The 23799-nt window shown below is 41.0% G+C and overlaps 1 protein-coding gene across 1 annotated transcript in view; it reads left to right on the plus strand.

Annotated features, from left to right (window-relative positions):
* The window catches only part of LOC101464292 (uncharacterized), a 91811-nt gene that overhangs the window by 51594 nt on the left and 16418 nt on the right, over positions 1 to 23799 (plus strand). Inside the window, exons 10-21 of the mRNA XM_004546520.4 lie at positions 182 to 265; positions 481 to 645; positions 760 to 843; positions 1498 to 1665; positions 3544 to 3774; positions 3867 to 4097; positions 5949 to 6050; positions 6307 to 6383; positions 6702 to 6846; positions 8123 to 8360; positions 14307 to 14391; positions 16772 to 16862. Of these exons, the coding sequence (XP_004546577.3) occupies positions 182 to 265; positions 481 to 645; positions 760 to 843; positions 1498 to 1665; positions 3544 to 3774; positions 3867 to 4097; positions 5949 to 6050; positions 6307 to 6383; positions 6702 to 6846; positions 8123 to 8360; positions 14307 to 14391; positions 16772 to 16862 (1701 nt within the window). The remainder of the gene's footprint in view (positions 1 to 181; positions 266 to 480; positions 646 to 759; positions 844 to 1497; positions 1666 to 3543; positions 3775 to 3866; positions 4098 to 5948; positions 6051 to 6306; positions 6384 to 6701; positions 6847 to 8122; positions 8361 to 14306; positions 14392 to 16771; positions 16863 to 23799) is intronic.

Below are 23799 nucleotides of genomic sequence, written 5' to 3' on the forward strand. Positions count from 1 at the left end.
ACAACAACTCGAATATTTTATCTCGAGTTCAGTAAACGGTGACAGAGTCGCCAGCGAATGTTCTTAACACGACGTTCCCTTGTCCGAATCTTATGAGATCGGCTGTGGCTTTGCGATTTAAAAAACAAAAGCAACAAAAAAATGGGTGTTTGATGTGTGATTAAATGCTTTCATCTTACAGATACAGAAGAGGGAGGTTAAGATTTGTACACTGATGAAGGAGCTCACAGAAAGTAAGGGACAACACTCAGAGTGTCAAAAAGAGGTAAAAAAACCCCCATCAGTTTCATTTTTCATGATTATTGTTAACCACACTGAAATTTGATAATGGAATCACTTTTTAACGCATCCTGTTTTTAATTGTTTGTTGGATAATGTTGAGTGGGTTTATAATTAATATTGTTTCATTACATGTTTATCTTTGGGCATTTAAAGCTTTTTCCCCTGGTGCGGATGCAAATTTATGTGCAAATGTAACAGTTGCTTCGAAAAGACAGGTCTTTGGAGAAGCTCCGTGAGGAGAGGGATGAGCTGAGAATCCTGATGGAGGACCAAAGCAAAGAGTGTGCCCACCTCGACCGGAGCAAAGCCAAACTGGAGGCTGACTTGGCTCTGAGCCACAAACTCCACACCTCACACCTTGAGGTCCATCTCTCTCTGTCTGTTTAATTAAAGGAACTGGAGAGGCTAAAATGCCAGGACGTGCAACTTATTTAAATGCACGTTTTTATTAATTTTGTTAATTTTCTCTGTTTTCAGGTTCGAAGTAGAGATGAGTTAATTCTGCAGCTCAGAGCCGAAATGAAGACAGCTGAACAGAAGCATCGAGGAACACAGAAGCAGGTGCGGTGGCTCGTCTGCGTTCACTTTTCAGGTTGTGTCATGCAGTTTTTAGAGATTAAAAAATACAATTGGGAGAAATGGAAACTCCATGTTTTTCCCTTTAAAACTGCATATTTGGCCGTTTTTAAGCAGTATTTTATGAAAAAGGCGCTTTCTTTTTTATATTATGTTTTGCTTTTTGGGTTTGAAATTTGTCTTAGGGCTTTCAATTCTCTCCTACAATTTTTTTTATTTTTCTTTCATATGCCGAGGCTAGGTTCAGTGATCACCCCTATTTTTTCAACACTTCCTTGCTTTACACCCACAGAGTTGCACACATCTACTCAAGGGAAGTGCCCAAACCAGCAGCAGTCTTCTACTGTTGGCTATCGAGCAGCTCCATCAGAGCAATGGGAGGTGTAGCACCTTGCTCAAAGGCTCTGCGAAAGTTGGAGCTAAGGAAAAGGGAATCGTTACTCATTCATGCTGTGCCTACATTTTCCCAGCTGGTCCTGAGACTAAACTGGGAAACTCTCTGACTCAAACCTGACACTCACTTTTTGGTTACTGCCACCCCCTCACTGTCTTTTCTGTCTGTCTGGGTGTGCATAGTATCCCAGCGTAAAGCTTTCCTCGTCTCAATTTTCATCTTTTTTTCTCTTTCTTTTGGCTCAGGTGACAGCTCTGGAGGAAGAGGTAAGACACTTAAACTGCACGATTAGAGCGCACAAGGAAGAGGCCTGTCAGTTAAGCGAAAAGGTCAGCGATATCGAGCACCTTAGAGAGCAGAAGGAGAAAGAACAACAGCAGCTACAAGAGCAGCTCTGTATTAAGGAGCAACAGGTAAAGAGAAACTCTCTCCTCTCCTCTTCACCTTTGCTCACTTCTTGTGAAATCTATGGATCAGTTGAACTCTGACCGGGAAGTCGTGAAACAGGCTCACAAAATTAAAGCGTAACCCGGAGGGGGGACCGGCTCCGTGCTTCACAGCCGACTGAAGCAGAACAACTCTGAGCTCGGCCAAATGCACAGCAGGCTGAAAGACCGAGAGCCGGAGGTCACAAAGCTCAAGGACGGTTTAAGTCGGAGGTCCATAACGGCGCAGAAGTCGACTCTTTTGTGTGCTCACTTGTCTGTCGGCTGAGACATAATCCAACCGAAAAGCCATCTACTGCGATAATCCAATGAGGAACATAAAAGGAAAAATCGGATGCACTTGTGCGTTTGAGTGCGAGCGCTCTAAATCACGGTAGACAATCAAGTAGTCAGAGTTTTCTGCCAGGAACGGCAAACCGACTCGCTTGCGGCAGACAAGCTTTATTTTGTAGTCATCTTACATATATTCCAATCTACATCATCTGAATTACTAAACAAGACACGATGACTCTACTGTTTGTGAAACTCTCACATCTAATTGGAACTAAGCATGAATACAGACAGGGAAATGTAGACCAAGAATAAAGTTATTATCAACTTAGGGTCAACTTGGGTAGTCATGTGACGGCAGTGAATACTCAAACATCAGGCCAAATGAGGCTTGTCAGGTCATGAGGGTCAGATGTGTTTTCCATCATGTTTAATGAGGGTTGTTTGTTTCCCCAAAGCACACGCTCCTGATTATGGTCACAAGAAAGCCATAGTGTCCCCATTAAGTCTTGTTATGAGGCCTTTCATCCAGTAACAGAAAGAAATGCAAAGTCCACCATTAGTGTTTGGCCTGTAGGATAGTGAATTCATTAAAGGAGAGAAATACAGTGACACAAGTAGAGCAAGTAATAAATACAGCTTTGATATGTAAAGCCGACGTACGACGTCTCACTTTATAGCGTGTGGTTCTTCTCCGTGTGATTATTTTTAAAACTGTTACCTCAGACAACCTCGTCAAACATTCACCATTCACCACCATCACGCTCAGATAAAACAGAGGCTGCATGGGCTGAGTCAATGCTTTTAAGCAGTCCACGCACGCGGCCGTACACCTACACAGGTTGTTCAGTCTTTCCACTCTAAAACAGAGAGTAAGAGTCGATGACTCCTCTCCTCTGGTTTGTCTCTTTCTTCCTTTTGCATGAGCAAGTTCTCTCTCGTGCCACCTTCAATCCAGTGTTAGTCCTGCGGGCCCAGTTAATCCCTGGTTAAACCGAGCTGCAGTGAACCGCTGAAATCTAACTAGTTGGCTGTCATTAGTCGTAAAACCCTCGTGTTCTGATCCAGATTACAGCGGGATTAATGTGGATGAACTCAAGCTGAGTGTTAGAGCGGGTTTAACTTTCTCAACCTCTCCCCTTGAAAGGTGAGCTACGGTAGGATTCCTAGTATAACGGCAGGATTAAGCCCGGTTTCACTTCCTGAGTTCCCCTTTCATTATGACAGAGGTTACTGTAGAGCAGTGCAGTAAATTAATGTTAAACAAACTAGCATGGGTCTGTTCAAGTAGCTTTTTAAGGCACGTTTAGTCACGAAGCATTGAGTAATGGCTTTGGTTTCACTGTTTGAATTTTAGCATAATGATAATGATGATGATGGTTGCTGCTGTAATAGTTTATGTAATATAAAAGTTTACGTTTTGCAAGATTATTTATTGCTTCCTACTTCATATTGCTTTTTTTTCACACATTCACACGTGCCACTGTGTCTTTTTAAATTTGACTGCTTTCATCGTCTTTATTGAAAAACAAAGGTCAACATCAGCATCTGTACTCTGTTTGATTTTGCTCTCAGGCTGATACAGTTGAAAAGAAGCTGAATAAGGAGAAGGAGGAGGTGGAACTTCTTAATCAGCAGCTGAAAGAATCCAAGGATGAGCTCAAAGAGGCCAATTTGCACACCCAGGAGCAGAAAGAAACGGCTGCGATTTTTAAGCAGAAATGCACGGCAGCAATAGAGAAGGCGCGCAGGGTGCAAGAGCATGTGGAACGTCTGGAGGAGGAACTACAATATTCACAGGAAAAGGTTAATAATGGCCGATATAGCCTTTAAATACGTACATACGTTTTGTCTAATATGTCTTTAATTTTGAGTCTGACTACCTGTTTTAATGGCAGCTAAGAGAGTCGCAGTTAGCAGCTTCTTCGCTGAAGGAAGAGCTAGCTGAGCTGGAGCGCCGGTATCAGGAAAAGGTTGGCCAGTGGGAGAATTCACAGGAGGCTCTTGACCAACTAACAGATGAACTTCAGGCCAGTCACAACCTGCTAAGAGAGAGTGAAGAAAAACTGGAGCACTTCAAAAACCTGATGAGATCCCTTCAGGAGCAGATGGACACACTCAATCAGCAGGTTTGGGAAAACATTTACGTAATGCAGACACAGCAATAACAAAAGGATAAATCCAGACACAAACACACGTACAAATACATGAACATAGTTAATCCTTTATATCTATGTGGACAACCTGATTTGCTTGTGTAACAAATAGTATTAACCTTTCTTGCAAAAGAGTTGTTTTCCTTCCACTTAATGAAACATCTGAAAACAGTGTGATTCATTGTATACACTAATTCTGTGTAATCATGTCACGTAACAAATGAGGTTGACTGTGAGATCAGTGGAAAACTCGGTCATAAACCAGTTCAGCCTTTCATTTCAAACTAAGAAACTAATGCTGTTGCACACTTTACTGTCTCACTATGTATTTTTTCATGGATGCACCCACCTCCTTAAAAACTAGGTTTTGAATACATGCCTTGTTTTTTTGGGGTTAACTCCGATGGGTGTCTCTCTATTTTCGCAAGTGCACCCAGGTGCTTGCCAGCTCCAATCATGCTGTACAAGTGCATGCATGGATATATTGCTCTGTGTGCTTGTGTCATTGTACGCACGCATGTATATGTGTGTGTGTACTAGTGCGCATTTGTGCATCTGTGCACTGGCGTGTGTCACTTAATCTTTTCTTCTTCTTTTTTTCCCCCTTTCTGTTTTATATTTACTACGTCAGGCAACAAATGAATCATCTTTATTACGGAGAAATTTAATTTGGATGAACTTAACTGCTGCCGCCAAGGTCAGACGGGCAGAATGTCATTTTAATCCAATCAACTTTAATCTGTTGGTTATAAAAGAGTTAGGCTGTTGAAGAATGGCTGTATCTCAGGCCCTTTATTACACTGGCTAATGACTTTGATTGTAAGGCGCCTATCAAGAGGTTAGGAGTTCTCATGGAGCTTCACATCCTGCTAATGCGCTACCTCATGTCACTGTTGGGCTTAGCTAACCCTAAAATCACCATTGCCTTTATTCCCTGTTTACGAAGAAATACAGTGTGGAAAACATGAAACAGTTTTAAATGAAAGAAAACATGACTATAAAAGCAGTTTAGAAGTTATAGCGTTTCACATTTGAGGGATAAATGGAGAAGAAAACCATGGACTGGCTCAAATTGTGAGTGTAGTATCTTAATTCTATCTCTACTGGTCAATTTATATTCGACTAGAGAATATTTCACTATAACATAAAGATGGACAGTTGAAGATAAGTAAGATTTCTTCCCTTTCCTATAAAGATGTCTACTTTTGAATTACTTACATAATTTGCCTGTATAAAGGACAGCAGCTAATAGGGTAAGATTGAGGGTAGTGATACATTAAGCAATTTATGAAAAAAAAGCGAGAGCATTACTCCTGGCGATGCTCTCGGGAGTAAAAAACAAAGTGTAACACTTTCACTTTTTTCCAAAGAGATATACATTTGTAATTAAGAGAACAATGCAGATGTTCATGAGCGCGATTGCTCATAGTACTTCCTATGAGCTAGAGTCACGTGCTAAGTTCGAACTTGTTGTTTTACAGTTTGTATAATGTGCTTGAAACACCAAGGTCATGTTTCTCTGTGCAAATCAATACACAAATGAGTGTAACACAAAATAATGTGCTTCCTTAATGGCCCATCAATGCCACTGCCATTTATTAGTAAACCAAAATAAGTGTAATCTGTTGAAATGCAATTCATTCAATTCATTCGCCCTTTTGTGTCTTGACTTGGTGGTTTGTTTCTATTTAAGTTTCTGTTTAGGTGTGTTTTGGGTTATAGAACCGATTAAAATAAGATTTAAACAAGCGGGATGTTCTTAAAAAAATATGTTTTTTCTAACTATCTATATCACTTACTCTCCCTTTCTCTCGTTACTTATAGAAACTTGCTGTGGAGTGCGACCTGCAGCTCTATCGTCGGAGCCATTCTCATTCTGATGAGGAGTATTTGAGTCTAGGAAGACTCAGACAGCAGCTGCAGAAGGTAATGTCCTGCATGGCACTGCTGGGATTATGCATTCTGTGTATTATCATCACAATGAAACATTAAAATATATCTGCCACAGTTATGTTCAGTGATAACAGCTGAGAGATAAGATTTGTTGACATTCCAGTATTCAGAAGTAACGCTGGTAAATGTAAATGTAGGCTTATATTTAAAGTTTGTTTTATATTTACATGGACAAACAGTTTTTGCTACATTCCAGCACTCATTTTTTCTTTGTGTGTGTGTGTTTCAGCGCTGTGCGGCACAGGTTGAACACCTTGCGGTGTGTGAAAACACTATTCTTCAGATGAAGTCAGAGCTAGAGAGACAGTAATAACAGAGTCTATAAAACTCTCATTCTCCTCTGCTGCTCGGTTTCTGTCCTTGTCTCTCCTTTCATGCCCTTCTCATCAGTCTCCACCCCCAACTCGCTCTCATTTTCGCAACAGTCTGCTTACTAAATGGCACACAGTAGATATATTATGTTACTTGGCAGATGTAAAAATCTATTGAAATCTTTTTTTTTTAATTTCAGTAATCATTAATATGCTATCTGGTCTACATATTATTACGCTGTGTTAACTTGGGCAGCACATTTTTTACAGACCGGTTTGCTCAGGCAATTATCTTTTGCTCTCCTTACCTTAGAGTCCAGGAAAAGGTGGGTCTGAAACCAAGTCTCGCTGCTTCCCAGCAAACTCACCGGAGCAATCAAAAACAGCTGGAACAGGAAGTGATTCGTTCAAAACAGGAAGTGGCATCCTTAGAGCTTGAACTGGCGAACGCCCAAAAGGTATTAAAATAATGCATATCTGCTGACCTGTCCTCTAATTTAGTGAGAGCTATATTAATTTGACCTTTGTCCCGTCTGCTTTTAAATTCAGACGCATCTGCCATTGTCCTTAAATGTTCGCGATGCAGTCATTTCAATCTAAGGACATGTTTGAGTTCCCAAAGAGGAGTATTTCAACCACCTCCACGGGCACCACACACCCACCACTCATGTGATTGTCCTGCGATTGTCTGGCAGAAACAAATTGCCTCGCCATTAATTAAAGCACCAAACGGTGCCAAGGCTGGTGAAATTGACTCCAATTAAGAGCTCAATGGGACACTAAATATTCAAATTACTCAAAGTGGTGACTGTAGCCTGGCAGAACGCCAGCATTCCTGGCAGTCTTGGACACATCATTTGTATGTGTGTGAGTGTGTGAGTGTCTATGTTTGCGCGCGTTTGTGTGTACGCTTGCTTAGCCGTGTATGGGTAGGTGGAAACGGTAATATTTGATTTCGCACGTTAATTTGTGTTTGTCACATATTAGCAAAACACGTGTTACTCTTACCAAAATCATATGCTCGCACACTTACATTTACTCCCACAAACACACACAGCGGCAGGTTCTCTTGCTGTCAGGTCTTGCCCATTCATTCACACAACTTCCCTGTGGAATACCACATAATGAGTCCGTGTCATGTAGGTACACATATCTTGAAGTATACATCTACATTCATCACATGCATAATGCATGTACACATTATTAACTTTTATCATTATGCATATATACATAATTATACAAGAGTCTAATCCTTTACATGAGTGATCAGTCATACATACAAGGGCTGAGTTCAGAGCCATTAACACTAAAAACATTTTTTTTAAGGAAATTGTATTTGACAGTGTATTTTTTGGGTTGCTAAATGTGTGTGTTTTTTACAGAAACACAGAATTTATATTGGTTCATAATGTTTTTCTGTTTTATTATTATTATTATTATTATATCCACCATCATTTCCACCACCTTCTGTCTTTTCCAGCTTTAGATTAAATGGAAATATATATATCTTTTATCTTCGGTTTTTATTCAGGACCATACAATATGATGCGATACCATTTTGGAAATTCTTTAAATGTAAGCAGCAAGCAAAGCAAATAATAAGTGATTTCTGATGATATATTTAGAGGTCTATTGATGGCAACTGTTACATGGCAACAGCACATTATAAACACAACTGTGCAACATATTTAAACCGAACAGACGCTGGATGTTTCTTTGGCCCGTACGCTGCAGGTACAGGTGACACTCCTCAGGCAGTCAGATGAGGAACTGAAGGAGGCCAGACAAGAGTCTGCAAGAAAGAGCCGAGAGGTGGATGTGGAGAGAAGAAAGGCCCAGATGCTTCAGGAGGCGTTACACAAGGAGCAGCAGAAGCTGCAGAGTGCTATCAGAGAGAATGAGACCCTGAGCACTCTCATCGGAAAGCTGAGGAAAGAGCTGGAGGAGCTGCGCAGCAGTCACCAAGTTACAGGTAGCAATCAGTCCATAAACTGATAAGCTGCCGTTGGTCCTGATCCATGTATGCAGTTAGTCATAAAGTAATAATTTTCCGTCAACCGTATATTCATGTTGATAACATATACATATTTCAGTTAGGACTAATATATTTATAAGAAGAATGCTATTAATATTCAGTATTATGTCACTGTTCAGGGACTTCTCTGCTGTTCGGCGCGCATTCGTGGATGTCTGTAGTCGGAGAGAGCAAGAGCCAGACCCCAACATAAAACAGAGTAGGGTTCAATGACAGTGTTACTGCACGCATTATATGAATCTGTCAGCATAGCATGAAAAGGAAGAGTGGGGATGAAAGTGGGTTGCAATGTGGCATGTAGATAAGAAGAAGCCGTAGGTTCCTAAAGACACTTACACAGTGTGGCCTTTATGAGATTTGCCAGCTAGATGCATTAGTTGAGCCTCCAGCTGTGGGCAAGCATGGAGATCAATTGATCTGACAGGAATATGGCTATGCTTGACTTTGTGGCCTGCCTGAACTAACACTATACTCAGTATCATGTGAAAATTAACCTGTATTTCACCAGTGCTTGAGTCAGCATCCACATTTTTTTAACAAGCAAGTCAACATGACCAAAAGCAAAGATTTTATGTCAGTTCACTGCTTGATCCATTCATCACCCTGCCTTTATTATTAGCACTCTATGAACATTTCCCCGCTGCTAAGGTTTTGGACATTATTGGCGATCAGAAGCCCATCACATACCAGAGGAGCTACAGTACGCAGCCTGTCCTGTCTTTTGTTGCAGAACCACCCGCACTGCTGTTAGCTCAATCAGTTAGCTCAAATTAGCCAGCAGTGTGGTGATTTTGTAGCTAGCTGTCTGCACACCATGTTAACTCAGACACACACACACACACACGCTGTAGGTAGAGGTTTGATTTAATGGTGCACTGCTTTAGCTGTATGGTAATGATCTGGTTTCTGTGTGTGTCTGTACATGTGTGCGTGTGGCCAATGGTGGCCTTTGTAGTAGTGCGTCAGTGTAGGAATGGTGATGGCTGGGTCTCTCTGGGCACAGAAATGTCTCATTAAGAATTAACGTACACATCGACGGTCACGCCAGGCAAACACCTCACATGTGCACGCTTGCAGCCATTTCTTCCAACTCCCACTGCTTTAATTAGCACATACACACTGGCTCTCCAAGGTACAAACACACATACACACACACAATCACCTATTGTCCGCAGAGAGATGAATCTGAGGTCTCTCTCTGTGGCAGACAGTGGCTGGCTTGCTCACTGAACACTGCTCATTAACAAGATAGAGACAGAAGGACAACGCTGTGTAGCCTGGCCTTTGTCTGTGATCAAAACGCATTCCCTCAACTCTACTCTACACACAAAACCACATATTATTCAGCTTTTACCTTCAGCAAATACAATCCAGCAATGCAGAGCCTATTGTAATAACTTAAGAAGAATAAAGATGCATTATTATAACAAAGGGGGCATTGTTTACCTGGATATAGCAGTGGTCTGAATAAACTGGGTGAGGAGTCAGCTTGAGAAATTACTGTCATGAACAAAGGGCCTTTTTATTAACATGAAGCCCTCGTCGAGGTTCTTTCTGTATTATGAAAACATTTCATTGAGTGGTGATGATTTTGTTTGTTGCTTAATAACAGCAGACCTCATCTAAGATGGACTGGACTGTGAACGTGAACAGGTTTGAATGATAAGAAAAATATGGACAGGCAGAAACAGGTATACAATTATGAGTTAACAAGAAAATGTATGCTTGAGGTGACTCTAACCAGAATAATTTAATAAGGAATGCATATTTAAGATGCTTTAAATTACTCTACATAACTTATTAGCCTTTTATAACCCAGTCGTCTGTAAATTGTTATGTAAAATTACAAAATTACTCATCTGGTAAATTAAAAATCAATGAATTATCAACACAGTAGCTGCCAGTATCAGGTTTTCAGAAGTAATAATCATATCAGTCCAAAGTCATTTTTGATGTTGCTATTTAGACAGTTAACGAGATAAACTGCCATTTTTGGTGTTTTTAACAAAGCATTTTTACCTCTAATGCTGTTGATATGCTTTCTACAGTTTAATATATAAATGTAGTTTGGGAGTAATGGATATTATATAAAGGTCTCTGTGGCCAGACAGAAGGAAAGAAGCAGGAAAAGAGAATGAGTTGGAAACCAGGGAAGTGTCACATGGATTAGATTGAAGTGTCTGAAGGCAGCTGGATTCAATCAGACTGTGTCAGGATAGGATGAAGAGACTGGAAAGAAAGGAGTGATTAAAAAGGATAGAAAAAAGTCCTTAAACTTGGCGTATGGGTGCTTGTGTCAAATTTACTGTCATTCTGTCACTTATGGCTCTCGGAATAGGCTGGGGCGTGTGTGATACATGAGGAAAATTGCACTATTTCGAACATACAGTGCACACGAGCCATTACAGAAAATGCACATAAAGGTGTACCGAAGGGACGATTGTATTCGTAATCTGTTTTCCAGGAAAATCAGATGTGGCGTACTCTTAAGTAGGTGTTTTCATAGCATCTGCTCGTGAAACACGGGCGGGGATGGATCTTTAAAATATTCAAACCCGACTAGTAGAGTCATCTTACATCTTAAATAAGATGTGTTGTAAGGTTGGTTATAATGCAAAATAAATGTGATGCCGTGTGACAACAAATGAAATAACGGCATAAACAAAAACACTATATCCTTATTTCCACACTTCCACCAAAACAGAAATGTGATATTACCACCCCTCTGTGCTGCTGATGTGCATCTGCCTAAAGATGATGAAATCATTATTGCACGTTTGTGCGTGCACTCGTTTGTACGTGTGAATGTGTGTGCGTGCATGTGTGTGTGTGTGTGTGTGTGTGTGCGCTGCTGCTATCCAGTCTGGATCCCCGGACACACACGTGCACAGGCCTCTCTCCTCCAATTCACCTCTATTACTAGCTATAATCCCATTTCACACTCTATCGATCCCCAAAACTGTTGTTCACCGGAACCAGCAGCAAACACTGGCATTTCTCCCCATCATTTCACCACTATTGTTCTTTATTACACAAAGAAGCATACCCCCCCCCCCCCCCCCCCTTACCCCCCCCCCCCCTCCCTCTTTGTCTCAGAGCAAACTCAGCCCCACTGAAATATGAATTATAAATGTATGGCTAATAAAAGAGAAGGGGGGGGGGGGGGGGTGAAAAGGAGAGAGAGTTAGAGATAGAGAGAAGTGGTTGGTAGAAACATCAGAGAAAATGACTCCTTTACAAGAGTCTATTGATCAGTTTCTATCAAAGGGGGATGTCAGACATGAGATTACCTGGCAGTTTGAGCATTAGGTGCCGTGTGTTATAGCCCCGGGCCCTTGTACCGCTGCCAGAGGATTGTAAATAAAGCGAAGAGGAGAGAGCAAGAGGGGAGTGTGTTGGGGTGTACGCGTGTGTGTTTGTGTGTGTTAGTCTTTGTCTTTGTGAGTGTTCACTGTTGTGTGCATATGAGGTGTGTTTTTTTTTTTTTTTTTTTTTTGGTCTTCTTGTGGTGTATTTGTGTGCATGACAGTGTGCGGCTGTGTGTCTGCACCTTTTGGCTTATACCCAAAAGCAGTGTTGCAAGCCCATGAAACTTCAGAAAGAGAGAGAAAGAGTCTTGGGAGGCTTTGGGACATCTCTCGGGAGCACCTTAGCCGGCTCCGAATCCCCCAACAAAGCCAAAGGAAGCTCCCATGAAGCCTTATGAAGCTTTTATGAGGGCCAGGCAGGGCCGGGCCTAGCCCCAACCACTGATTCAGGGTTAGCAAGGTTTTCATCCTTCTCATGTTAAAGGTTAGCGGTGAGAGCAGGGTAATCTGACCGCAGATCTGTGATTATAGGCTGATGCTGCATGATGGGCTTTGAAGCTCCTACGAAGGCACTGAGAAGGAGAGATCGGGAGAGAGTTACATTGTGGCCTAATGTCACACCGTAAGTTGTGAAGACAAGAATCAAAGAGCTAAGAAAGAGAAGGACTGAAGATCTTAAATTGTGAACTACGGACACAGCTCATGAAGCCACTCAAAACAGTTTGCTAAGGGCCTCAGACCTCAGGATATGGATCACAGTTCTGCTTTTACTAAGATAAAGAGAGAAGTGTCAAAATCCACACCCCCTCTGCAGATCCTCATTTTATGCGGAAAAAAATAGTCAGTATTTGGTCATCAAGTCTTGCCAAGCTAAATATATACCACATTTAAGTAAGGACTTGTATGTGTTTGGACCAGCTTCCTTTGTGCCCATTTTTTCCCCTCGTATTTCTACAAATTTGTTTTTCACTTAATTTTCAGTGTGTATTTCAGTTTTGTGCGCATCTTTATTTATGCGAGCTCAGGCACAAATAAGAGAGTTTGTGTAAACGGTCAGCGCATGCAGTTAATTGCTCTCTCTGTGGCTTCCCCTGGTGGAAGGTGTCACTGAGGTCACCTGAAAAGCGAATGCCTTGAATACGAATTTGATCCCCATCTCAAGTTTTCACATCTCCACTTTATTGATTATTGAGATTCATAGCAAAACTTTCACCTTGAGGTTCGGTAAAATAGCCAAGGCAGGGCACATGCATGCACATAGATACACAAATAAAAGCGCATCGTTAAATATTTAGCAATTCCAGTTGCAGCTTCAATTTTCCTAGGGCTTTAGTTTAAACAGTTTTGATGCAACAAAACCATAAATTAGTCATAGTTTTATTAAATGTGGATTTTCTTTTCTGTATTGTTTCCTTTATGGTATTGGTTTTGGCTTCCTCCTCTTCAGTCTTTCCCACCACTTCTATCCTAGCATTCTGTGTGGCCTTAAAAAGCTTACAGAAATACACATTTCCTATATTTCTATTTCACACACCCAAATACACACTCAGAAAGTCAAGGTCTGCTCCGTAAATATTCAACAAACACCCGCACTCGCACACACACGTGCACACATAAACACAGACTCAGGAGCGCACACACCTCTTCATATTCAGCGCACAGACCTTCTCAATATTCACTAGCCTTGGTCACCGATGGCTGACAGTTTATGTTATATTCAATGAATACTGAATTTAGTGAAAAGGTTTTAAGAGCTATGAAGAAACATTGACTCACAAAACAGCATACAGAACAAAAAAAAGAGGGGAGTGCGGGGGCAAATCCTAAATTTTAAATTCAAACTGAACAGGGCCTGCAAAGCAAACCTAGCTGAGAAACCTGACTAGTGGTTTATTATGCATCCCTCAATGTGCTAAACTACTAAGTGTAGGACAATGGGGTTTTATTGCATGTAGATGGAAGAGACGGCTGAAAAGGGTATGTGATTGAAGGGCTGCAGTCAGGGGTATGAGCTCAAGTGGCCTGCTCAAGGTAAAGAGTGCCATCTATTGACGAAACCAGGGAGCACCCCTTTTGTCTCTCAACAAAAGGTTGCTTCGCCGACCAACTGTAAGCAGTGCACTGTGTTCGTTCCTCCCTTCCCTCTCCGCCTCTGAAAGGCATTCAGTGCCTCTTCTGTGGCAGAGTTCTTGGTTCGCTTTGAAGGTGACTCGCAGTTCATGTTTTCCCACTCGTGCTGAACTTGACAAGAATCAATAAAGACCTCCGTATGCAGGTTTTGTAAATCATCCAGTTAACGTTTGCCTGCTAGGAGATGTAAAGTGTCGTGCAAGTGTGTAGTCATCTCGGAGAGTTATTTCTTTAATCCAGTTCAAAAAACAAAATCATCTCTGCATCGAGAGCTATCTGAGGCAATTTTATGACTATTCTTTTTGCATTTTTTGTGGTTGTGTGATTATTTGAATAAGGCCTGTTCTCTAATGAATCCCAACTAAGTGTGTCTGAAATGAACTGTTGCTCTTTATCGCACACTTTTCTTCTTCCTCTGTCTCCCCTCTCTCTCTCTCCTGCTCAGTGGAGGAGTTGGCAGCCCGTGCAGAGGAGGTGAGGCGGATGGAGGGGTGTCTGAATGAAGGCAAGCTAGCAGAGGAGAAAATAAGGTAAGAAGCAAAGAGAAGGAAAAAGGGAAAGCGGCTTCCGTTCTCATCCCATTTCCCGCCGTCCCTCGCGTAAGCTCGGTAATCAAAAACATTTAGACTTTTTTACGTGCGACGCACAGTAGGCTTTTTTTTTTTTAACCGAACATGTGTTGAACAGAACAGCCCTGAGCTCTAAATGCATACATTGTTTGAGCCTGCAAAGCAAAATGTTACATTGTTCCTGAACATGTGAACTGCTTTCCCTTTTATCTGCTCCTGGATTAATGCGAGAGAAAATATATACAAACATGTATTGATGGGAGAAGGTGAGCAAGCAGATGTTGGGTCGCAGAGTTCAGAGGTGAGACCTCTGGTTGACCTCTCTGTTTCACCAGAGCTGCGGTGATGACATCAGCAAGCATGTATCACCCAGTCGAGTGTGTGTTTGTGTGTTGCTGTTTGTGCACGCATAGTTGTGGTTGCGGCTTTGGCTTCGACATGACCTCACCGCTACGGTCTCCGTCTCGGGGAGTTTCTTGGTTAAGTTGAGCCATGGAACATTTTGCTCGTCAACTGACAATTTAAAACTCAGTATGGAGACTTTATAGGTTACATTCTGAATTATTACATTTTATTAGATTTTAACCGATTTTAGATGCTGTATGGTAAAACAATCGCTGTGCCTGCATATTATATCCATTTGCAGAATCATGCTGTTTACTGTTAACCGGGTATTATCTAATAACTGCAAAGACATGAAAGGTTTTTAAGCAACAGCACCATGCTAATGGCTTCCATCTGTGCTGTGGGAAATCCCCCTTCTTTCTCCACAGGACGCCTCCTCTCTTTCTTTCCTTCTCTCTCCCACTCTGTTCATCCTATCATATGTTCTCTCTACGGACCGATCTGTCAGACATTTTCTCTTCCTTTTGTTTTGGCTGTACGGCTTTTGCTTCAACTTTTGCTACCAATGAGTTGCTTTATTAGTCTCAGCTTTAAAGTTGCTGAGGAACATTTAGCGAGGGATTCTGAGTGTAGTCGGCTACGATTTCCTTTCATTATACAAACGTATACGGATTTTTATTCTTCATTTTATCGCCTTCTAATCATCTGAGAAGAAAATTAATTAAAATTGCCCAGCTCTTGCTGGTGTGCCTTCATAACTATCAAGGTTTCATATTTCATAATTTTTTTGATCATTACTTTTTCATCATTCACTTCTTACCCAAGGAAAACTGTAGGATCTAAGGAGAGCACTGGTGGCCTAGAGATATCGCCTTCTTGTTTCTCTCTTATTTTTGTCACCCTTCTGCTATCGGCCATCTCTTAATGCAACAGCTATCCGTGACATTTTTTATAAAGTAATCAAATATAATCTGAAATGACAAAACAAGTTTCCCCAGCCTTTCAAATCTAAAAATTTGATCTTCTATCATTTGGGGTTTGTCTTTCTGAGAGGATAAAACCTATAATCATGTGAAAACACTTTAGGTTTTGGGTCCTTGGGAACTGCTCTAGACAGTGTAAATAATTAAAAATGAAAGATAATTGGCAGATTAAACGATAATGAAAATAATAAGTTGTAGACAGAACAGACAAAAGTGGTAGTAAGTTAAAGTTGCATTTTTTTAGCACTTAATAGACTGATTAATGAACTTAAGTATGAAGTATAAATCACATTTATCACCAGTGTTAGAAAGATTTAGTTGGGTAAATACTGGGCTTTCTATTAAGGTTTTGATATTTTTGGATGAGTCGTTTTAACACAGAAGCCAATAAAAACTAATAGACAGATGCTGACTTTGTGGTCTTTCCCTGCCTAGTCATTCTTTTTTTTAACTGTAAAATCAATAATATGCTAACTTCAGATTATGGTCAAAAAACTTTTGGCCGTAAAAGGCCCGGATGCTTTTACTATTCATAAAGTGTCGAGGCCCGAGAGCGGCCGAAGTGAGGCTGTGGAGGGAGGTTTGTGGAAATGGTAATCATTTGTCGTATTGATTCGGCTGTAGCCAGGACAGCCGGCACACACAGTCTCGCTCGCATACACGTACACACACACTCGTAGACACTGACTGACTCGCGCACGCACGGACGCACGGTGCGTGGCAGGAATAGACCCCTTCATATTGATCCCCTTCACATTCCCTTAGCTCGGCTGCCACACACACATACTCACACTTCACGGGGCCTGCGTTAAACACTAACGCGGATCGGGATTTTCTGTCTCTGTTTGTTTTTGCGCTAATGGAAATAATGTATTTGTAAAATACATTTGAATAATGAAATCAGTTTAACCAAAAACGAATTACTCACTTAAGCTGTGTTTTTGTTTTGTTTTTCGTTGATAAGCCTCGTCTTAGGATGATACTAAGCTCGGCTGTTTTGTTTTCGCTCGCAGGTCAATGGCTGCGGGGCTGAAGAAGGAGCTGACAGAGGCTGTCCATCAGAAACTCACAGCAGAGAGAGAGAAACAGGATGCATTGGACCAGGTGAAGAAATACGCACCAAACCTCAGTGTCTTCCCAAATAATTTCAGGTGTTTGTTTAAAAAGGGCTCGGGGCACAACGCAGGTGAGGTGTTTGCTGAGAAGAAAATGAATTGATACTGTGTGTACATAAATTACAGCTATGCCAGGTTTTACCGCTTCATTATTTAAATGCGATTATCTAACTCTTCTACCAGTCAGCCTATTGATTTTTCTCACTGACCCATCTGGATGAAACATTTAAGCCAGGTGTACTGTACTACATAAACATGAATACTAATACTCATGATCTCCTCTATTCTCCCTTTCCCTTGAAGATCTTCCTTGCTGTTCCTTCTCTCCCTGCAACCCCCCCACCCCTTGCCTTTTTGATGATTAGTGGCATATATCCGGTGCTAGAGCCAGGATTATCTTGTCCAAGAAAGGGAGGGGTATATGCGGGACCTAAACCTAGCAAGGTGATTTGGAGCGTTAATTCCTAGGTGTAATATTCCCTGATATTCCCTAATGTTCTAGCTGGGAGCTGGGGGGAATCTCAAGGGAGAGTAGTTGTCAGAGCTGAGCTGCCGCTGTACAAAGGCAGAATGGATAATTAGGGCCATAGCCAGTGTAGGGAAGTGATGTTCATTTAGATTTGACAAACTCTGAATCCAGCCGTAAGCTTCCCCACACCACGGTGCTCTCTCATGCCTTGATTATGTGTTTTGTTCCCTTTTTTTACCTTCAAGTTTCTTCTTTATGTATTTCATTTTCTCTTTCATGCCTTCTTTTCTTTCCCACTCTTGTTTTTCTGTCCTCTCTCACTCATGTGCTCTGTTGTTTTCTTCTCTTTTCATTTTGTTCCCCTTCACTCACCTTACTCCGTTTTTTTCCTCCACTCTGTCCTTGTGAATAATGCAGTCCACATAACACGGCTCTCCTTTCTTCTGTTTAGTGCACCATGGCTTGACAATTGTGATAGCCCAGGGCCAGTAAGACACCAACTAAGGCCAGCTGATTGGTCAGTCACAAGCCATGTCAGCGCTCGCGAAGAGTTCTTCATCTATTTCACGAGTGTTGAAAACTCTTTCATGTCTGCCTTTGCTGCGTGGCTGGCTCTCTTTTCTCTGTTGTCTGTGATCAAAAATTTTGCATGACATTTGTCAGAGGTATGTCAGACTATTGATTGAAGCAGACGTGCCAATGACTGCTAGTGCAAGAATTATCAAGAAAAAAAAGGTCTCTTTCTTCTATAATAAAAGTTGCAGTATTAAAGGATTTTTTTTTTCCTCATGCTGACACGTTTCGGGAAATTCCTCAAAAATATGGAAACATCTTATAAGATAAATAAGTTGTTTTTCTTCTCCCAGTCCCCATGGTTTTAATTTTATCTGCACTTAATCCATCAAGATGAAGTTTTCTTATTCTTATGGAAAAATTTAGCAATTAAATGTTCACAAATAAATACAGTAAATTCCTTTTCTTTCCATCATTAAAAAATACAGTTTCAAAAATAGACTGCTGTCTCACCGTAAGACGGCTCTGGGTTTGAATGCGGCGGCTGGGGCTTTTATGTGCAGGTTGCTGCATGTTCTCCCTGTGCCTGCATGGGTTCTCATCAGGTAGTCCAAAGACATGCATGTTAAGTTAACTGGGCTTCCAAATTAGCCGTAGGAGTGTAAGTGTGTGTCCGTGGTTGTCTGCTTCTCTGTGTAACCCCCTGTGATGTGACTGGCAACCTGTTCAAGGTGTTCTCTTCCTCTCACCCTATGACAGCTGGGAGAAGTTCCAGATCCCTGTGACTAAATTGAATAAGCGGTTAAGAAAATGGATGCATGAATGGAACATTTTAGGGTTTTTTTTTTTTGCTCATTGTGATTTATACTAAGCTGAAACATCTAGTGTTTGTTCTGCAAGTCTTGCAAAGTCAAGTTTAGTGTACTACTAAAGGTTTTTCTTCAGTTTACACTCTTGCAGTGGGGGCTGTTCACCAGCTGATAGTGCTGACAGTTCTATTGCCCAGTGCAGGGCCTGTAATCCTGGAGGACCCACACAGGAAACTTTGGGGTTTCAATGATGGAGCTGTTCCAGCGATCATCAGGGGGTATTTGGTGCGTTTAGACAATGATACAGATGAGCTTGGCGAGCTGATTAAGACCATTCTCTGAGGAAAAGCACAGAGTGTTGTGCCATGTACTATTTGGAGCACTGCAGTGAGATGTTGGTGCACATACTTAGTGGACCACAGTGTGACCTTACCTGGCTTCAAGACTTTTCGTGTGGACAGAGACATTAATCTTAGCGGTTAGAAGAAACGTGGAGGGATTGATATGCTACCTAAGAAGGAAAGTTTCTGTGGCTTGGATAGTGAACTGCTAGCTGTTGGAATGCATCCATAATACTTGCCAAGGGAATTCATCAGCGCTGTAATTGCTTGAATCTCATTGGAATCAACACACCGTTTGGATTTTTGGGTTCCTCGATGAGCTTATGCAGAGGTCATCAAAATGACTGTGGCTGTTGTGAATAGCTGTGGATAATTAATGGAAAGTACACCGCTTACTGGATATGCAGCTGAAAACCTTCTCTAGCATCTGTTTCAGCTTCGCTGCCACGGGGACAGCTAGCAATGCACCTTATATGACCGTACCCACGTTGATTTTTGATTTAAGTTCCTTATTTTATCATGTTTACTTTTGATTGATTCCCGTTTTTATCTATACAGTAATTTTTCAAGATACTTTTCTTTGTGATGTTTATTTATTTATTGAGCTAAGCGAGCTTTCATGTTTTAGCTGTTTGTTTAGCTAGGTCCCATTGCCTGGGAATAGAGGCCTCTGAGACCATTATCTAACTCATGTTGTAATCTGTGCCTGAGTTTGCAGTCTTCACACAGATTTTTGGACTAGTTGAACTGTAGGTTACTAAACTGCCTCAAATTGAAGCTTTTGTTTTTGGCATGAAGTACACATTAAACACACAATGAAAGCTGTGAAATGTCAACTCCTTGATTTTACTGTTAAGATTTCTTAAAGTGGACTTACTTGGCTGATCCAATCCCAAACTCCAGTTCCTTTTTTGTTTTTCTTTTATCCCACAACTTTGTGGACACAGGATTGCAAAACTGTGGGCACACTTTACAAGCTAGCCTGACTCTACGGGGCCTCCAAAGAACTGGGCTAGCTGTTTCCCTCTGTTTCCATACTTCATGCTAAGCTGAGCAAACAGGCTATAGCCCTATATTTAATGGATTAATATGAAAGTGTAAGAAATGTTCACATCCAGCTCTTACCCATCGCATCATAGTATTTCATCACAGCCTTTCAAGGAGCAACAGCCATGAGCATCTAATGACTAAGATAGTAAAGCAGACACTGCAAACCCCTATCAGGTGACCTTAATGGACTGACAAGTTAGATGAGTTCAGAATCTTGCCAATATCAATAATGGACTTCCTCTCTGGCCTTTTAGTATTAGGAGAAACAGAGTAGAGCCTTCTGGCATGGAACCTAAAGTCTGCTTTCCGCTTTAGTAACTAAAGTGGTAAAAGTTCATGCAGCCTAAGTAGTATGTGCATGTTTTGGCTTGTGGCTGAAACACATTGCTCAGCTAATAAAAATGCTCCCAATACTACCGGTGTTGTTGTAACTGTAACTGTAATGTTTCAGTAACCTTTGGGTTTAAGTTCAAGATACTGTATGAGCAAGTACAGTGATTACATCTGGTTGTAAATGATTCAGTTAATCACTCTAATACTTTTTTATTGTATGCATCAAAAAGTATGTATTTGTATATGTTATGCGCTCACTGACCCACCCTTGTTCACAATCCTTTGCATTTTTCCTTTGCATGCTTCGTGTCCTCCATCATTTCAAAAACCAATGAGCTTTTCAGTGAATTTGACTCCAAACTGTGTTTAAACACCTGTGTGATGGCCGTTGTGACTATGACTCCTTCATTAGGTCCCAATCTCGGTTATTGAGCGGCAGAAGATGAATTATCCAATGGTGAAAAAAAATCAAAGGGTTTGAAATGGTAAATGGTACTCTACAGTGGCTTATAGAGGAAATCTATATTACAAATTGCCTTGGTGCACAGAAGCTGAACCTCAGATAGCTCTGTCTTTTTCTCTATGTATGTCTTTGTATGCACAGTGTATACTACGTAGGTGTGCGCGAAAGAGTCTTGTTTGCGTTTTCTGGGTTTGTTTAGTATCTTTTTTCTGGTATCAAGTTAACGATTCGCATGTTAGTCAGTTTTGCACTTCCATGCATGCTGCTCAGGACATACACACACACACACACACACACACACACACACACACACACACACACACACACACACACGAAGAGATACATGCACACTTTGCTTAGTCCTGTCCCTCTGCATGAGTCCAGTTCAAATACCAATCAGGGTAAAAATAAGGCATGTTTTTGTGATTGATCAGATCATCCCTCTTTCCTTCTCCCTCACATTTACTCAGCCATACACACAACACACACAATCATAGTCATTAGTGTGTTTACCTCAACTTCTTTGAGCATGAAGTTAAAGATTTCAAGCAGTTTTAATGAGAATTTGCAGAGAAGTTTTCAGATAGCAAAGTTTATAAGCATGTTTTCATGTTCTTAAACTTTTTTAGTTGCCCAAATATCTTTACAACTATTGATGTCATCTGTACAAATACAATTAGACAGTAGATTTTAATCACTCTGAGTCAGCGGGGCGCTTGCCTAGTGATTACAGAGAGAAGTCTGGTCCCTTGTTAATATCCTTGAGAAAAACATAGAACTGCCAAAAAAAAAAAAGGGAACAAAGAGTCATCCTGCTACCTCCTGTTACCACCTTTTCCCACAATGAATCATTAGGCAGTATTTAACTGCATACAAATTCTGTTATGAAGTATTTTTTGGGGGGGGGGCGTAAAATACAAAGTTGCATCTGAATGTGTAAAAATACTTTGTAGATTTGTACCAATCAGTGTGTGAATGCACAATATAAATTTAAGTTGCGCAAGGGTGTGTTGAATGTCGCTATAATGTGCAGTTAGGTCCACGTAATATTGGAATTTCCCTAAACATAATCTTTTAATAGTTGTATGACTAAAGTCAGCATGAACTGTATTAACCAATGAGGATGTGTCACAGGGTGAGAGGTGGGCGCAGTCCTTCATAGGGCTAACTCAGAGAGACGGACCACCATTCATGCTCACATTTACACCTACAGCCAATTTATAATTACCAATTAACCTCACAATCATGTCTTTGGAGCGTGGGAGCTGACAGTGCTAAACACTGCATCAACCAAGCTGATATTGCACTGAAAATAAAAGCCACACCAGCTCTGCAACAACATTATTTTGGAGATGAAGTTATATGGAAATCGCAGGAAAATGAGTATGAAGAAGGCTTGGAAGCATACAACTTCATCTGTAAAGTGTGGTGGAAGCAGTGTGACACACTGACATACATATCTTCCAGCAGCGCTGGATCACTGCTGTTTATTGATGATGTGACAGAAGACGGAACTGTATAGGGATACACTATCTGCTTGGTTTCAGCTGTACTGGAGCGAAGTTGACTAGATGGCATTTCAAAGGAGAGATGGACAGTGGCCCAAAACACAATCTAAAAGCAACCTGGGAGTTTTTAAAGGTAAAGAACTGGAATAATCTGCATTAGCAGAGTCAGTCATGTGATCTAAATCCAGTTGAGGTACATTTTATAGGATAACTGTAATGAAGGTCTGGGAAGTTTTTCCCCCAAAAGCCATTGTTTTGTCTTTTTATGTCAATCCAGCCATCATTGTCTGCAATATAATATTTTAAAACATATTTAAATTAAGGGTTTTAATTATTAATATATGGTTTTGGTTGATTTATATGTGATTTATACTTCAGTGAGAACAAACAACCCCTGGATTAACACGGAAGAGCTTTATGCAAATGTACAGTTTATAAGGTTGGGAAACCTGCAGTCAGCTGAGACTGAAGAAGTCACTTGGATGAGTGACGAAACGTTTCTCCCACTGAAAACGCTACATCCAGATGAACAGAATCAACTGTCTGGGACTCGACTGCTAGAATTAGGGCCTTATTCATTTGTTTTGCCAATATGTTTTTGTAAATTTGTGGTCCTAACTGCTTAATAGAAATTTTCCATCAAATCATGTCATCCAGTACTCGTGCGTTCTCACCCCAGGGCAACAAATACTGCTATTCTGTTGCTGGCACAGAAATGCGGACAGGTATCTTTGGCAGTGTCTTGACACGTCAGCCATAGCAACACCGGACGGACATGGATAAGTAATGTTTCTCTTTTAAAAAGTCCACATTTGAAGGTCTAGGCACCAAAGACTGGTTGTTTAGATTCATGGCTTCACAAAACACCCATATTTGAAATCCTGGAAATGAGAAAAAATATTTTTTAAAGCAATATGGAAAGATTTTCTCATTTGAGCCAGAAAAAGTCACAATAGGACCACTCAAACTAGTTTCAACTGCGTAACTTTTTGTTTGCAGATTTTTGTAAAAAAAACCAAAACAGCATGTTGTATGTGCAAGCCTGTAAATATCTTTGTGGTTTTTGTTTGCAATCTGGCTAAGTGGATGCAAAACAAACGTGTTGTATTTCAAATTTTAGAGACACTTGAGATGTCGGTTCGCCGTAACGGTTGTAGCTGTTCACTGATCTCACTCATTATACCTGATAGAAGCCCCCAAGCCTGGACTAATTAGCTCAGAACGACCTGCGCTTGATCACCATTTTCACACACAAACATACACACACATGGCGAAATGAGGACAGACAAATGAAGCTCATTTGTTTAGTTGATGAATAAAGAGAAGTTGCCCAATTGTCTGACTGTTAAACCATGGAATGGACTTTGTATTTGCACAGTGTGTGGTGCATGTGTGTCCCATCACCATCCCACACAGCTCATTAAGCTACACTGTTGTAAT

This window comes from Maylandia zebra, linkage group LG9 (genome assembly GCF_041146795.1).
Source record: "Maylandia zebra isolate NMK-2024a linkage group LG9, Mzebra_GT3a, whole genome shotgun sequence".
Lineage (NCBI taxonomy): Eukaryota > Metazoa > Chordata > Actinopteri > Cichliformes > Cichlidae > Maylandia > Maylandia zebra.